General features: G+C 45.1%; 2 protein-coding genes across 2 annotated transcripts in view; one reads left to right on the top strand and one right to left on the bottom strand.

Annotated features, from left to right (window-relative positions):
* Positions 1-3,119: 3,119 nt before the first annotated feature.
* SPCS1 (signal peptidase complex subunit 1) lies at positions 3,120-17,585 on the bottom strand. The gene is made up of 4 exons (XM_056524167.1): positions 17,363-17,585; positions 12,194-12,253; positions 8,569-8,655; positions 3,120-3,386 (listed from the first exon to the last, which is right to left on the bottom strand). The coding sequence occupies exons 1-4, from the start codon at positions 17,396-17,398 to the stop codon at positions 3,270-3,272; spliced, it is 300 nt and encodes a 99-aa protein (XP_056380142.1). The 5' UTR covers positions 17,399-17,585; the 3' UTR covers positions 3,120-3,269.
* Positions 17,424-17,829, top strand: part of GLT8D1 (glycosyltransferase 8 domain containing 1) — a 21,775-nt gene continuing 21,369 nt past the window's right edge. Inside the window, exon 1 of the mRNA XM_056524166.1 lies at positions 17,424-17,490. The gene's annotated coding sequence lies outside the window, so the exon portion shown is untranslated. The remainder of the gene's footprint in view (positions 17,491-17,829) is intronic.

Below are 17,829 nucleotides of genomic sequence, written 5' to 3'. Positions count from 1 at the left end.
TATATTACCATAAAATGTTTAGCGCAACCAAAAAATTATTATTGGGGGGGGGGGTTTACATAGTGCCATTAATGGTAAACCGATATGTTCTCTTTAGTCTGTGGGTCAATACCATTAAGATGATACCCATATTTACATGCTTTTCTATTGTACTAAAAGCCAAAACAAAATAAGTAAGCTTAACCCCTTAAGGACGCAGCCCTTTTTCACCTTAATGACTGAGCCCTTTTTCGCAATTCTGACCACCGTCACTTTACGAATTAATAACGCGAAAACGCTTTTACCGAATATACTGATTCTGAGAGTTTTTTCGTGACATATTCTACTTTATTTTGGTGGTAAATTTTCGGCGTTACTTGCATCCTTTTTTGGTGAAAAATCCCAAAATTTCATGAAAATGTTGCATTTTTTCTATCTTTGAAGCTCTCTACTTGTAAGGAAAATGGATATTAACAATAAAAAAAAATTTTTATTCACAAATACAATATGTCCACTTTATGTTGGCATCATAAAATGGACATATTTTTGCGTTTTGAGGGACAGATGTTACAGAACAAACTCCCAGCATGCCTGGGCAGTCCAGGCATGCTGAGAGTTGTAGTTTGGCAACATATGGAGGGCTACCGTTTGGGCACCACTGTAACAGTGGTCTCCAAACTGTGACCCTCCAGATGTTGCAAAACTACAACTTCCAGCATGCCCAGACAGCTTTTGGCTGTATGGGCATGCTGGGAGTTGCAGTTTGGCCTTCCTAGTGGTTGCCACATTAAAGATAGTTTTACTTTCACTTTCAATTCCCCCACCGTCGCTTCCCTACCTGATCCAGTATCCAGCAGTCTTCAGCGAAGATCCGGGGTCCCCAGGCATCTTCTTCCCACGATCCCCTCAACATCCAGGGGTGGGCAGAATGGGGGGTTGCCATGGCAACCCACTGTCCTGCTCTGCCATTGGTCAGAATCAGTTCTGACCAATGGCAGGGGATAGGAGGAGATCGCAGCTCTGCGACCTCACTCCTAGCCCTCAAGATGATCGGGCTGTCCTTGACAGCTCCGATCATCGCTATTTTCCGGGTAATCAGGTCACCAGAGACCCAATCAGCCCGGAATAGCAGAAAACCGCATGTCTGAATTGACATGCGATTTTCTGCGATCGCCGACATGGGGGGGTGGGTCTAGCGGCGGGGACCGGAATTCCCACGGGCGTATCCATACGCCCTGCGTCCTGAACAGGTTAAAATACTATACTGACCCTATAACTGTTTGTTTATGGGGCTGTATGAGGGCTAATTTTTTTGCGCTGTGATCGATTTTTTTTTTATAAAAAAGGGGTACCAATAAAAACTCTGCAAAGTAACCAAATCTTTTAATAGTTTGGCCATTTCTAAATGCAGCGATACCAATTTTTTTTTTTACTGGGAAAAGGGGGGTGATTAAAGAAGAAGGGCTTATCCAAATTTTTTAAAATTTCTAATACTAATTTGCAATTTTTAAGTCCCTATAGGGGCCTATTCAGAGCAGTCTTTCTATTGGTATTTCAGTTCAGCTGGCATAACACTGAGCAGTGATATCTGGGATCCACTTGTACATCCTGCCAGAAGGCAGACTATACAAGAGGATCACTGCAAGGACTAGGTAAAGGGACCTCCGGCTGCCATTTTTACTCATCAGACCCCCACAAATGCGCTGCAGATGGTCCAATGCGTAACAAAGCCCTGCTGATGGTTTAGATGCTGTGATCAGTATTAATCACCGCATCAAATTAATGTCGGGCCTCAGTGTGATTGTAGATAGCTCCTAGTAGCCAGGGCCATTCCATCTATAAGGCAAGTGCAAGTCAGGACGTAAAATGTACAAACCAGGACGTACAATTACGTCTTGTGATGTCTAGGGATATATTTCTTGAACATACCGTATTTTTCGTCCTATAGGACGCACCGGCGTATAAGACGCACCCAATTTTGAGGGGCAAAATCTAAAAAAAAAATTTGAACCCAATTGTGGTCTTCAACCTGCGGACCTCCAGATGTTGCAAAACTACAACTCCCAGCATGCCTGGACAGCTGCCGGGAGTTGTAGTTTTGCAACATCTGGAGGTCCGCAGATTGAAGACCACTGCAGGAGGAGGTAATACTCACATGTCCCCGCCGCTCCGGACCCGTCACCGCTGCCCTGGATGTCGCTCCATTGCTGTCGCCGTGTCCCCGTCGCTCTGGAATGTCTCTGCTGCCGGCCGGGTATCCTCGCTCTCTGTCGCCGCCATCACGTCGTTACGCACGACGACGCACGTACGCGACGACGAGGAAGGAGAGCGCTGGCCATACAGGGGATCCCTGAACGGAGAAGACACCGAGGAGGCAGGTAAGGTCCCTCCCGGTGTCCTGTAAGCACTAACCCGGCTATTCAGTCGGGCAGTTCGGGACCGCCGCGGTGAGATCGCAGCGGTCCCGAACAGCCCGACTGAACAGCCGGGTTAGTGTCACTTTCCCTTCAGACGCGGCGGTCAGCTTAGATCGCCGCGTCTGAAGGGTTAATACAGGGCATCACCGCCATCGGTGATGTCCTGTATTAGCCGCGGGTCCCGGCCGTTGATGGCCGCAGGGACCGCCACGATAGGGGTGTATTCACCGTATAAGACGCACCAACTTTTCCCCCCAGTTTTGGGGAAGAAAAAGTGCGTCTTATACGGTGAAAAATATGGTCCAATTTTGTTTTTTCAGAGTTGTGTTTATTTTGTCTTTCATTATTGAAGGGAATTGCACAAGAATATTTCAGTATCATCAATGAGAATATATATATATATATACACATACATACACATACATACACACACACATATACACACATACACACTGTATATATAAAAAAAAGCTGCTAATATTTGTAGTTAGATCTGTGCAATGTATTTGATCAATGCAACAGGCAGTAAGCTATTATTTATACTCACTTGCCAAAGAAAAGCCACTAACATAACTTAGTCCAAAATGACACATGGCACCTCAGAACAGCTTTAGTGGACACACATTCTTATGGAAATCATTACGACATGCTACAAACTTAAAAAGAAGAAATTAAATATAACAGGACAGAAAGAAAAACTTGTAAAAAAGAATGTAAAACAAATAATAGCTCAGCATCTTTATTGGACATGCAGACATAACCTGTTACACAAACCCTATAAGCAAAATGTTCTGCTTAGCAGAAAAATATGAGTTTAAGTCCATTTTTCATAGGTGGTCCTCCGAATTGGTGGTGATGGCATTAGGTGGGCTGTTATTTGTGCTTCTTGGATTTCTTGTCCTGCTGTTTCTTGTCATCTGTAGCAGAGTCCTGGGCGGGCAACCATTTCAATGGATGGCGGCGATACATCGGCCATGGAGGAAGAGTTAACTGCAATAAGAAGGAAGTCTTGTGATCAGAGTTTCGTTTTTAGGTGTAATTGTCATTTCAGAAAACTTTTGATATGTCAGAGACTTGTCAAAATGATTTATTGGCATTGACGTTTACCCTTTTGTTTTTATGAAATAGTAGTATGCAGAGTTTTATTTTTATGCTCCATTAACCCCTTAAGGATCAAGCCCATTTTCAACTTAAAGACCAGGCCAATTTAATTTTAGCATTTTTTTCCTCCTCTAAAATCCCTAAAAATGTTTTATATTTCCATCTACAGACCCACATAAGGGCTTGTTTTTTTTTTGCATGACCAATTGTACTTTGTAATGACTCCTTGTTTTTCCATAAACCCCAAAAAATTATTTTTTTGGTAGGAAATTTTTTTGGTAGGAAAGGGTTTCGTTTTCACACACTAAAATGACATGTTTTCTTTATTCTGTGGGTCAATACGATTAAAACGATACCCATCTTTACATACTTTTCTTTTATTGTACCGCTTTAAAAAAAAATCTCAAACTTTTGTACAAAATCTGTATGTTTAAAATCGCCCTATTTTGACCACCTATAACTTTCTTTTCTGCGTATATGGGGAAGTATGAGGGCTAGTTTTTTGGGTTGTGAACGATTCCACATTTTCTTATATAAAACTTTTAAATCACTTATAAATTTTTTTTTTTTTTAATAAAATGTGACAAAAAAAGCAGCAATTTTGGACCTTATGTTTTACATTTACTCCGTTCACCGTACGGGATCATTAACATTATATTTTGATAGTTCGGTCATTTATGCACGCGGCGATACCAATTATGTTTATTTTATTTATTTTTTTATACGCTTTTTTTGGGGGGGGGGATGGGAAAAAGAGACAATTTCCATTTTTATTGGGGGGAGGGGATTTTTCAAATTTTTCCTTTTTTTTTATTTATTTATTTTTTTTACTTTTGCTTTACACTTTTTATGTCCCCATAGGAGACTATCTATAGCAACCATTTGATTGCTAATACTGTTCAGTGTTTTGCATAGGGCATAGCACTGATCAGTGTTATCGGCTATCTTCTGCTCTGGTCTGCTCGATCTCAGACCAAAGCAGAAGACCCCAGGAGACGGACGGAGGCAGGTGAGGGGACCTCCGGCCACCATCTTAGATGATCGTATCCAATCATTTAAACGCATGCATTGCCGCAGATGCTGTGATCTGTATTGATCACGGCATCTGAGGGGTTCATGGCGGCGCGATCGCTGATGGCCTACCATTACCGGCAGGTCCCCGCCTGCTGATAGCAGCCGGGATCTGCAGTGCATGACACGAGCAACGCTCTGATGTGTGCGGTCATGTACGGGACGTAAATGTACATCCTGGTACGTGAAGTACCTCTGCACCAGGATGTACATTTATGTCCATGGTCCTTAAGGGGTTAAGTAAAATGGAAATAGACATACATATTTCAGACAGAAAGGTAGAATATATTAAAGCGCAAGTAAAGCCAATAATAAACTACTTTATATATATGACGATCGGCTCTTCTCTGGTGAAGCTAATGGTCTCCCTATGAAATTGATGATCTTGCTTTTTTATGTACTAAAAGGGGTTTTCAGTGATTTATGCATCGATTGTCTATCCTCAGTATCTGCACACTGGGGGTCTGACACCCAGCACCTCTGTCTAATAGCTGTTTTCTAGTGTTTGGGTAACCACATACACAATGATCGTGCTGGATTGCTGGAACTCTGCCTTCATTCACGTCAGTGCTAGCTGCACTGCAGTACCCTAGCACACCCGCTACAAAACGTACATAGGTATCTGCTTCTGGCTCCACTGACTGTGTATAGGGGCACCACAGTTTACCTACTGTGCAAAAAAATAAAAAACATTTAGAGCACTTGGGGGAGATTTATCAAAACCTGTGCAGAGGAAGAGTGGTGCAGTTGCCCATAGCAACCAATCAGATTGCTTCTTTCATTTTCCACAGGCCTCTAAAGAGGCCTGTGGAAAATGAAAGAAGCAATCTGATTGGTTGCTATGGGCAACTGCACCACTCTTCCTCTGCACAGGTTTCGATAAATCTCCCCCCATGTTTCTTGCAAGATTTAAGAGTTTCAACCTATGCAACCTAATGTCCATAGAGATGCTGGGCCATGTAGAGATTTATAGAAAACATAATCTATTCAATAATGGATTATATGAGTGGGGATACATTTCCAGGGCCCTTAATCATTCTAGGGGATAGTACACACACCGAACTATTTCAGGCGTAATTCACACTAACTTTGAGACAGATTTCTGCATGAAATAAGTTTCCCATTGAGTTAAGAGAGATTACTGTGACTATTCCGCAATCCAAATTCTGTTGGACTAAGTGACATGTCAATTCTCGAGGTAGAATCCACAAGTAAAAGCCAATTAAGTCAATGGGACTTTGTAAACTGCTCAAAAAAAAACCCTGCTTTCATCTGTGAAGAGCACAGGGGGACAGTGGTGAATTTGCCAATCTTGGTGTTCTCTGGAAAATGCTAAACGTCCTGCACGGTGTTGGGCTGTAAGCGCCTGTGGATGTCGGACCCTCATACCACCCTCATGGAGTCTACTTCTGACCGTTTGAGTGGATACATGCACATTTGTTGCCTGCTGGAGATCATTTTGCAGGGCTCTGGCAGTGCTCCTCCTTGCACAAAGGTGGAGGTAGCGGTCCTGGGTTCCTCCTACGGCCTCCTCCACGTCTCCTGATGTACTGGCCTGTCTCCTGGTAGCGCCTCCATGCTCTGGACACTACGCTGACAGACACAGCAAACCTTCTTGCCACAGCTCGCATTGATGTGCCATCCTGGATGAGCTGCACTACCTGAGCCACTTGTGTGGGTTGTAGACTCAGTCTCATGCTACCACTAGAGTGAAAGCACCGCCAGCATTCAAAAGTGACCAAGACATCAGCCAGGAAGCATAGGAACTGAGAAGTGGCCTGTGGTCTCCACCTGCAGAACCACTCCTTTATTGGGGGTGTCTTGCTAATTGCCTATAATTTCCACCTGTTGTCTGTTCCATTTGCACACCAGCATGTGAAATTGATTGTCAATCAGTGTTACTTCCTGAGTGGACAGTGTGATTTCACAGAAGACTTGGATTTACATTGTGTTGTTTAAGTGTATTTCCATTCCAAATAACCACCAATTCTGTTTCATTTCTGCATGGAGCAGAAAGAGGATGATTTATTAAAAATTTCACCTTAAGGGTACGTTCCCACACGGCGTATTTTGCTGCGTATTTTACTACCCATCGACTTCAACAGAGAAAATAAAATACGCAGCAGCAAATACGCCGTGTGGGAATTCACCCTAAGGCTACGTTCACAAGGCAGAATTTCTGTGATTCCCCTCAAATTCCGTTCTGTAAAGCTTGTAATGTCTGTGCGCTCAAAACACAACTCTACTGAAATTCAAAGCCCTATTGACTATAGTGGGTTCTGCCACAGAATGCCACAAAATTTTAATACATGCTCAACATATTTGCCAAATCGGGAAAGCAGAATTCCTCCCGTGTGAATGTGACAGCGGAATCCCCATTTAATACAATGTGTAGTCAATTCTGTAGAATTTCCAGGTGGAATTCTGCATTGAAATTCCATTGTGTAAACATAGTTTAAAGGGGTACTCCGGCAGAAAAAAACATCTTATCCCCTATCCAAAGGATAGGGGATAAGATGTGTGATCACAGGGGTCCCGCCGCTGGGGAGCCCCGCGATCTACGGGCCGGCAGCAGTGACCGGAACATGGAAGTTGGAGCTTTTGTGTTCGACATCACGCCACGCCCTCTCCATTCCTGTCTATGGGAGGAGGCGTGACGCTGTAGTCGCCAGTCATCCGGCATGGAGCGAACTTCGCTCCGTGCACCGGATAATTGGAATGCCGCAGCGAAGATCACGAGGGTCCCCAGAGGTCTTATCCCCTATCCTTTAAGGGTGTACTCACATATGAAAAGCAATCCAGCATGGTTTACCTCCATCATGGTTGAACCCAATAAAAAAAAATATATATATTATATATATATATATATATATATATTAAAAAAATTAAAAAAAACACAAACAATACATGCAGAATTTTTTTGTTCCTGCAAGATGATAGGGTTGGGGTTAGGCCCCATTTCAGCCTATGGAGCACCGGAGAAGACAGCAGGTACCACACATCCAGGATACCCATCTGCTGTAGTTCTGGATCACGGAACAAAAAGGTGAATACAGTGATCCCTCAACTTACAATGGCCTCAACATACAATAGTCTTTTCTGGACCATTGTAACTTGAAACCAGACTCAACATACAATGCTACAGACAGTCCAGATTTGTGTAACGTGTCAACGTGGCTTGAAGAACCAACCAATCAGAATGGACATTTCACTGGTAAAACCCCTGTATTCCTAAGGTGCATGCACTGAATGGTGTCTGGTAGCGCCCCCTACAGTACAGGGAGGTACTAAATGTTCTGAACTCTTTACCTGGGCCAGGGTTAGCTGCTCCTTTGGACAGGAGGTGAGGGTTTTTTTTTATTTTATTTTATTTTTTTTAGGACATTGTGTGTTCTGTACAGGACCCTGAAGAAGCTTCTGTCCTCTACATAGACAGTGTTTCCCAAAGAGGGTGCCTCCAGCTGTTGCAAAACTACAACTCCCAGCATGCCCGGACAGCCGAAGGCTGTCCGGGCATGCTGGGAGTTGTAGTTTTGCAACAGCTGGAGGTGCCCTCTTTGGGAAACACTGAAATAGACAGTGATTTACAGCTCCCAGCAGATCTTTATTTCTTTTATATGTAAGGATTTGCTTTATCTATATTAGTTATCTACTTATTTATCTTTAATCCTCACTTTTTCCTATTTTTGGATGACATTTTGGTGGCTTCAGAACCAATTACCAGGTTTCCACAGAGTTATGGTTTCAACATACAATGGTTTCAACATACAATGGTCGTCCTGGAACCAATTAATATTGTAACTTTAGGGACCACTAATCTGTAGACAACCACTGAGTGAGTCGAGTAATATGAACATAAGTACTGAGCAGACTGGACACATCCAAACACTACAAATACCACAGCGCAAGGAGACGGACTATTCGTAAGGGAGAAGACCTAAAAGAGAGAAAAAACCTATTTCATCTTCAAGACAATCATCACTAAATCAAAGGAACTTACCAAGGAAGACACAAGAAAGCCTGCGATGACTATGGACACTGTCCAGCCAAACTGCTCAATCACATAGCCGTAAATGAAGCCGATCACCTGAAACAGGTAAAAAGAGCATTCAGCCCGCACCTTCACACAAATACTGGCTGTGTAGTCACATGTGCCATTATACGATATAATAATGTTCCTGGTTTTGTGTTTTTTTTTTTTTATACTGTTACTAGAGATGAGCGAACTTACAGTAAATTCGATTCATCACGAACTTCTCGGCTCAGCAGTTGATGCCTTTTCCTGCATAAATTAGTTCAGCTTTCAGGTGCTCCCGTGGGCTGGAAAAGGTGGATACAGTCCTAGGAGACTCTTTCCTAGGACTGTATCCACCTTTTCCAGCCCACCGGAGCACCGGAAAGCTGAACTAATTTATGCAGGAAAAAACAGCAACCGCCGAGCTGAGAAGTTCGTGACGAATCGAATTTACTGTAAGTTCGCTCATCTCTAACTGTTACCTTTATAATATTTTCCATACAATATAAAATCAATAAAATACATATTCATTTGGTTTTGCAAATTTCTAGTTATAAAGCTACCAAATTGCACATCCGCACTGCTCGTTGGGCCGGACAACAATGTGCATACCCGATATTTTGGAAAGCGTTAGCGCCAAACTATAAAAAGGTATGTGCATTGTTGTGTAGGGAAAGTCTGAAACTAAAGTGGTTGGTCACTCTTCAAGGAAAAAAGGAAGGTTGGCAGAGCAATGTTAAAGGGGTATTCCGGCTTTATACATCTTATCCCCTATCCAAATGATATGATGTCTGATCGCTGGGGGTCCCGCCGCTGGGGACCCCGGCGATCTGCACGGAGCAAACTTCACTCCGTGCCGGATAACTGGCGATGCGGGCTGGAGGCTCGTGGGTCATGGCCGCGCCCCACTCGTGAAGTCGCGGCCATGCCCCCTCAATGCAAGTCTATGGGAGGGGGCGTGACTACTGTCACGCCCCCTCCCATAGACTTGCATTGAGGAGGCGTGGCCATGATGTCACGAGCCTCCGGCACTGCACCAGGAGCAGCAGGGAAATCGCGGGGGACCCCCGCGATCAGACATCTTATCCCCTATCCTTTGGATAGGGGATAAGATGTCTAGGGGCGGAGTAGCCCTTTAGGCTGGGAGCAAGCTGTCAACATCATGACTGAGTAGAGAGGAAGGTCACCCAGGCCTTGTATGGAAGAAGAAATGCGGTTGTCGATCATTCCACCTGGTGGCTCCCAAAGATACAAAGACAGATGAATGGAAATAGCAAGGGAGCTGAGGATTGGAGGTGCCCCCACTATGGAGCATTCAAAAGGGAACAAAATTCTGAAGGTCGAGCAGGAGCGGATCTCTCGCCAGTTGGAGGAGATAAGGGTTGCTTGGAGAAGCCCAGTGCAGAGTGGCTATGAACGCTCCAGAAGAACAGGGGCCATGTAGGAAGATCACAATACTCCATAGAGAAGGGGTAAAGGGAACGGTGGGTGCCTGAAGGAGCTGGAAGCAATGCCCAGTATTTCATACAGGAACAAGGGGGGGGATTGGGATCTAACTGTGGAAGGAAAAAGACTCTAGGATCACAGAGCAGATCATCTAGGCGGAGGCCTAGAAAGAAAGAGAAACCTAAATAAACTGAAGAAATAACAGGTCTGAAGTAACCGGACCTGTGTTTCCTCCTACAGACACTAAGCTAAAACTGATCATCTCAGTGCCAGGATAGCCTGTGCAGGAGGAGTTATCCTCAGGTTGTGTGTGATATTACATCTTTGCTTCATTCACTGCAATAGAACTGAGCTGCAATACCAATTATTATTTTTTTTTTTTATAGAAATGTTAAATATTTTACAGTAAAAAGATAAATACACCCATCTGCCCTCCGCCTACCCCGAGGGACCCCCCCCCCCCCCTACAAATAAAAAGAAAACCCTACAAACAAAAGAACCGTCATGTCCCCTCCCATAGACTTGCATTGAGGGGGGGGCAGGGAGTGATGTCATGAGGGGGCGTGGTTATGACATCACGAGCTGCCGGCTCCAGCGTTCAGAACAGTTTGTTCCATACGCTGAGCAGCAGAGTACCCCTTTAAGCAAAGGCACCATGTAACATCTCAGTGGGCCAGGTAATGCAAGAAGAGAGACAAACAAAACACCCGGCTGTTTTTCTAATCGATTATTATAACCCCTTTAAGGTCAGGGCCTCCTAGCGGCATCAGCCTATACCCATCGTCTCCTGTGTACCGAAGGGGAGGAAAATAAATAAATAAATAAAATAAAAAAAGCTGTTTACCGTATATACTCGGGTATAAGCCGACCCGAGTATAAGCCGAGACCCCTAATTTCAACCCAAAATCCCAGGAAAAGTTATTGACTCGAGTATAAGCCTAGGGTGGGAAATACCTCATCCCCCCCTGTCATCATCCAGACCCGTCATTAACATCCTCATCATCATCCCCTTGTCATCATCCCACACATCCCCCCTTCATCATCCTCTTATCATCCCACACATCCCCCCTTCATCATCCCCTTATCATCCCACACATCCCCCCTTCATCATCCCCTTGTCATCATCCCACACATCCCCCCTTCATCATCCCCTTATCATCCCGCACATCCCCCCTTCATCATCCCCTTATCATCCCACACATCCCCCCTTCATCATCCCCTTATCATCCCACACATCCCCCCTTCATCATCCCCTTATCATCCCACACCCCCCCTTCATCATCCCCACCCCCCTTCATCATCCCCACACCCCCCCTTCATCATCCTCTTCTCATCATTCGCCCTCAGTGGTCTTCAACCTGCGGACCTCCAGAGGTTTCAAAACTACAACTCCCAGCAAGCCCGGGCAGCCATCGGCTGTCCGGGCTTGCTGGGAGTTGTAGTTTTGAAACCTCCGGAGGTCCGCAGGTTGAAGACCACTGCGGCCTTCAACATCATCCAGCCCCCTCTCACCCCCTTTAGTTCTGAGTACTCACCTCCGCTCGGCGCTGGTCCGGTCCTGCAGGGCTGTCCGGTGAGGAGGTGGTCCGGTGAGGAGGTGGTCCGGGCTGCTATCTTCACCGGGGGCGCCTCTTCTCCGCGCTTCCGGCCCGGAATAGATGCGTTGCCTTGACAATGACGCAAATGACGCACCTCTGCGTCGTTGTCACGGCAACGTGACTATTCTGAGGCCGGGCCCGAAGCGCTTAGAAGAGGCCTCCCCGGTGAAGATAGCAGCCCGGAACACTATCCCACCGGACCACCTCCTCACCGGACAGTCCTGCAGGACCGGACCAGCGCCGAGCGGAGGTGAGTACTCAGAACTAAAGGGGGTGAGAGGGGGCTGGATGATGTTGAAGGCCGCAGTGGTCTTCAACCTGCGGACCTCCGGAGGTTTCAAAACTACAACTCCCAGCAAGCCCGGACAGCCGATGGCTGCCCGGGCTTGCTGGGAGTTGTAGTTTTGAAACCTCTGGAGGTCCGCAGGTTGAAGACCACTGCGGGTGGGGGAGTTCACTCGAGTATAAGCCGAGGGGGGTGTTTTCAGCACGAAAAATCGTGCTGAAAAACTCGGCCTATACTCGAGTATATACGGTAATTTACAAATATAAAAAATAATACTTACTGCAGAAAATAGAATTATCCCTTGGAATATCTGTTCTGCAAGTTTTTGACCTTTATAGTCCTGTGAATACAAAGAAACGTGTCACAAATACGCACATAGGTCACATATTAGGCCACGTTCAAGTGTGGCCAAAAACATTACACTCCACATTTTAATACAAAATTAGCGCAAATCTATTGGTTGTTTGGATGTTATGGGCAAAACCAGACAGTTTAGGTCTCAAGCCAATTGATGAATCTGGGCTATATGATTGTGGAGTTTAAAGGGGTACTCCGCCCCTAGACATATTATCGCCTGTCTAAAGGGGATAAGATGTCTGATTACGAGGGTTCAGCTGCTGGGACCCCTTGTGTTCTCCAGGCCAGCACCCCGGAGTTCTGAATATTTATGTTCAGAGTGCCGGGTTCGGGTAGCTGTGGTAGTGACGTCACACCATACCCCTTCCATTCATGTCTATGACAGTTGGCATGACGGCTAAGGTCGCGCAACAGGCCCCCTCCCATAGACATGAACGGAGGGGGCATGGTGTGAAATCACTACCACAGCCGCCTGAACATAAATGTATGACCCCATATCAGCATGGATTTATGAGGGATCAGTCCTGTCAGACTAACCTGATCAGCTTTTATGAGGAGGTGACCTCCAGACTGGACCAGGGGGAATCGCTGGATGTCCAGGGGTGTGGAATTTTTTTTTTTTTTAAAACTACTTGTCCACGGGACTAAAACAGAGCAAAATCTACTTGTCCCTCATGACGATCCACCTGTCCGGGCCAATTTTCGATTTTACACTCTAAGGTTTTCCTCCTCGCCCTATAATAGCCATAAATAACTACTATAATGATAACTTACATTTTTTTCAATAACATATTCTCAGAACACACACACACACACACACATATATATATATTGAAATTGAAATAGTAAAAGATAATTTTGCAAATTTACCTTGTGGTCAGCTAACATGTTGTTTTGATACTTTAGGCCGCATGATTACAGCAATACCAGATTTGTATAGTTTCCATCATGTTTTACAAATTTTTAAAAAAATTCAGAACTTTTTCGAAATTTTTTAAATTGCCATTTTTTGACCCCTGTAACTTTTTTTTTTTTTTTTTACATTTTTTTCGCATACCAGGCTGTAAGAGGGCTAATTTTTGCACCATAATCAGTTATTTTGTATCGGTATCATTTTGGTATTGATTTGACTTTTGAACTTTTTTTTCTGGGATATTATAAAAATTGCAATTCTGTGTTTTATTTTATTTATTTATTTACATTTACCGTATGGGATACATAATGTTATATTTTAATAGTTCGTACAATTATACACACAGCAATACTAAATATGTTTACATGTTTTTATATAGGAAAAGGGGGAGTGATTTGAACTTTTAACATGGAAGGGGTTAATGTGTGTCTTAACTTTTCTTAAAACTCTGGAGAGATTGGAGGTTTGAGCTGGGAAGTGGCAGATGAGGTTCAACACTGATAAATGTAAGGTAATGCACATGGGGAGGAAAAATCCGGGCTGGGATTACCGTATATGCCGGTGTATAAGACGACTGGGTGTATAAGACGACCCCCAACTTTTACAGTTAAAATATAGAGTTTGGGATATACTCGCCGTATAAGACTACCCCTCCTACCGCGATGTACAGTACCTTATAGTTCCCCCACATTAGGTCGGCAGCTCCCCCCCCCCACATTAGGTCGGCAGCTCCCCCCCCCCCCACATTAGGTCGGCAGCTCCCCCCCCCCCCACATTAGGTCGGCAGCTCCCCCCCCCCCCACATTAGGTCGGCAGCTCCCCCCCCCCCCCCACAATAGTAGGCAGCTCCCCCCCCCCCACAATAGTAGGCAGCTCCCCCCACAGACATACAACTTCCAGCCATATAGAGTGTATGGCTGGAGGCTGTATGTCTATGTACTGTAGCCCCCACAGTGTTCCGGGACCAGAGGAGCGGTGATCGGAACACTGTAGATGACGCACCGCCGGTCACTCACCAGGCCCCGGCCGCGCTCGTCCTCCTCCGATCCTCCTGCGCCTCTATGGTTATACGCATGGGACGTCACTGACCTCCGGTGCGTACAACCATAGAGCGGTGGAGAAGAGCAGAAGGACCGGAGGAAGACCGCAGGAGGACCTGAGGAGGACCTGAGGAGGACGCGCGGTGGGCGGGGAATGGTAAGTGACCTGCGGACATCCTTATGTCCCGAAAAGATTTTTCGGGACACAGGGATGTCCGGCATAGGAATACTTATGATTATCGGGCCGGCTCCTGTGTGCGGCTGCAGGCGGGGGCCGGCCAGAGCATGTACAAACTAATTCATGAATACTAAAAACCAGGGTGCCTCCAGCTGTTGTGAAACTACAACTACCAGCATGCCCGGACAGCCTTTGCCGGTCTGGGCATGCTGGGAGTTGTAGTATCACAACAGCTGGAGGCACCCTGGTTTTTAAGTATACAGTTATTAGTTTGTACATGCTCTGGCCGGCCCCCGCCTGCAGCCACACACAGGAGCCGGCCCGATAATCGTAAGTATTCCTATGCCGGACCCCAATACCCGGCGTATAAGACGACCCCCGACTTTTCAGAAGAAAATTCGGGGTTAAAAAGTCGTCTTATACGCCGGGATATACGGTATGTAATAAATGGGAGGACACTTGGGACGACTGATGTAGAAAAGGACCTAGGAGTCTTAGTTAACAGTAAATTTAGCTGTAGTGACCAGTGTCGGGCAGCTGCTGCCAAGGCAAATAAAATCATGGGGTGCATCAATAGGGGCATAGATGTCCATGACAAGGAAATAATTCTACCACTGTACAAATCACTAGTCAGACCACACATAGAACACTGTGTACAGTACTGGGCACCAGTGTACAAGAAAGATATAGTGGAGCTGGAGAGGTTGCAAAGACGGGCAATCAAAGTAATACAGGAAATGAGAGGACTACAGTACCCAGAAAGATTATCAGAATTCGGGTTATTTAGTTTAGAAAAAAGAAGGCTTAGGGGCGACCTAATAACTATGTATAAATATATCAGGGGACAGTACAGAGATCTCTCTCCCATGATCTATTTATACCCAGGACTGTATCTAAAACAAGGAGGAATCCTCCACGTCTAGAGGAAAGAAGGTTTCTACACCAGCACAGACGGGGGTTCTTTACTGTAAGAGCAGTGAGACTGTGGAATTCTCTCCCGGAGGAGGTGGTCATGAGGAACTCTGTAAAATAATTTAAAAACGGGTCTGGATGCATTTTTGGAGAATAATAACATTACTGGTTATGTATACTAGATTTATAGGGACAGAACATTGATCCAGGGATTTATTCTGACTGCCAGATTTGGAGTCGGGAAGGAATTTTTACCTCTAGTATGAGGGTTTTTTGCCTTCCTCTGGATCAACTCAGTAGGGACTCATTAGGGATATAGGTTGAACTTGATGGACTCTTTTTTTGGTCTTTTTTCAACCTTATGAACTATGTTACTATGCTAATGAATATGCAAAGCTGAGGGATGGGTTTAGGAGCTTTACTACGGGAGAGAGAGGCGGCCAGCGGGCGGGCGAGACGCCTTCATTGCGCTTATTCATTATAGAAATCCCAGAACTTTAGAAGTATATATTGCAGCAGCCAGTTGACAAAAATAAGTAAGTGACCCCTCGTTTGAATCCTGTTCACCCGCACTATAACCCAGTGTATATGGTTTAGTGTGGGTGAACAAGCTGACAGTTTTCCTTTAACAGATTCTTTTTTTCTTTTCTTTACTTGGCCTCTATTCCTGTGCTGATCTCCCTCCGATCAGTGCTCTGGTGTTACATGAGCAGCAATCACGTGACTACCGCAGCCAATCAGCAACCATACCCAGGACATCACTGCCGAAGCTGCTGATTGGCTGTGGCAGTCATGTGACATTTACTGCTCAGGTGACAAGCAAAGACATCCACTGCAGAACACCAGAGGGAAAATGGGGAATCAGTGCAGGAATGGTAAAAAGACACAAACGGGGGGGGGGGAGGAGGAGGAGACGAGGTAACTAATGACTGTGACACTTATAACTGGGACACACAAAGATGAGGGCACAGTAATGATTGATCACTGGATGTCACACAATGTCCTGTTATGTCAGGCATCCTGGCTCCTAGATTCATAACAAATTTGTCAAGCTCCGGTATACAGTATTTTTCGACAGATTTCAGGCTTCATCTCAAAATTTGAAGTTCTCCTAGAGCTGGTGGATGGAGCTCCCTCCTCCCCATCCATAGCCTTATCCCCTGTACAATTTTTTTTGTGGGATAGAAAGGTTCTACATGCACAACTTTTCTATACTACATAAAAATAAAAAAATAAAAAAATTTAAAAAAAAAAAAATGGTATGGCGTAGTATACATTTTCTCCCCATAGAAGTCTATTAGTGACATATGGTATGGTATACTTTTTTCTTTTTATAATTTTTACATAATAAACTATATATATATACACACACACACACAGTTCGAGGTTGAGCAGCACCTCAAAGTAGTTGGGTGCAAGGCAGCAGAGACAGCCCAGGTCCAAGGCCCACAGTTATCCACACAAAAAAGAAACTTGCTGCAGCACATAGAAGTCCATATAAAGGTGGTTTATGCCATTTCCAAAGAGCTACGTTTCAGCCACATGGGTGGCTGAAACGTAGCTCTTTGGAAATGGAATAAACCACCTTTGTATGGACTTCTATGTGCTGCAGCAAGTTTCTTTTATGCGTGGATATATATATATATATATATATATATATATATACACACACACACACAAACAGATACAAACTTATACCACACTAAACCTACATGTGAACCTACCCCAAATCTATGACCATAAGGGGAGATCAAACCTTGTGCAGAGGATCAGCAGAGCTGTTGCCCATAGCAACCAGATTGCAGCTTTAATTTCTGAAGCATAAAATCTAGAATCTGATTGGTTGTTATTGACAACTGCTCCTATGTATATAAAAATCTCCCCCAAATATACAGGTGATAGTGATATGTGCCCCTGTCCTGCAGTATATGCCGGTAATATGAATACAGCCCATGGTGCCCCTATGTGCGGTGTATGATGTCCCTCCTAGTCCGGGTATATCACAGGGTTCAGCCGATCACCCCCAGGCATCATCCGGGTCCTGCTCACCATCTGTGTAGGGATAGAAGCGAATATATCCATCATTGTGACAACTGAGCAGCGTCTCCTCTTCTCACTGGGTCCCAATCCGGAAACACAAGACCACCGAGCAGCGTCAGCCCAAGGAAGGCCCCCGCGTAGGTGTCCTCTAAACTGCCTGATAGGAAGCGGCCCCGTGATGCTTTGCAAACTCCAAGCTGACACTAATATATAGAAACCCAATGGTCCTATACTCCAAGCTGAGATACCCTATAGCCGCGCAGTGGTCTCCAACCTGCGGACCTACAGATGTTGCAAAACTACAACTCCCAGCATGGCCGGACAGCCAACGGCTGTCCGGGCATGCTGGGAGTTGTAGTTTTGCAACATCTGGAGGTCCGCAGGTTGGAGACCACTGCTTAGCGTATCATTGTTTACTTTAACTTGGCCTGAGGGGCCTGTGGATAGGAAGGTGTCTTTCGTGAGCGCCATGTTTC

The sequence above is a fragment of the Hyla sarda genome, chromosome 6 (genome assembly GCF_029499605.1).
Source record: "Hyla sarda isolate aHylSar1 chromosome 6, aHylSar1.hap1, whole genome shotgun sequence".
Taxonomy (NCBI): Eukaryota; Metazoa; Chordata; class Amphibia; order Anura; family Hylidae; genus Hyla; species Hyla sarda.
This window is presented reverse-complemented; position numbering and strand designations above follow the sequence as displayed.

What these genes read in the sequence shown, in the direction of transcription:
- SPCS1 (XM_056524167.1), bottom strand. Translation starts at nt 17,398, where the DNA reads ATGATGGATATATTCGCTTCTATCCCTACACAGATG. An exon ending in GGATAATTCTATTTTCTGCA is followed by an intron (nt 8,656 to 12,193) that starts GTAAGTATTATT and finishes TACCTGTTTCAG; the next exon opens with GTGATCGGCTTCATTTACGG. An exon ending in GCTTTCTTGTGTCTTCCTTG is followed by an intron (nt 3,387 to 8,568) that starts GTAAGTTCCTTT and finishes TTCTTATTGCAG; the next exon opens with TTAACTCTTCCTCCATGGCC.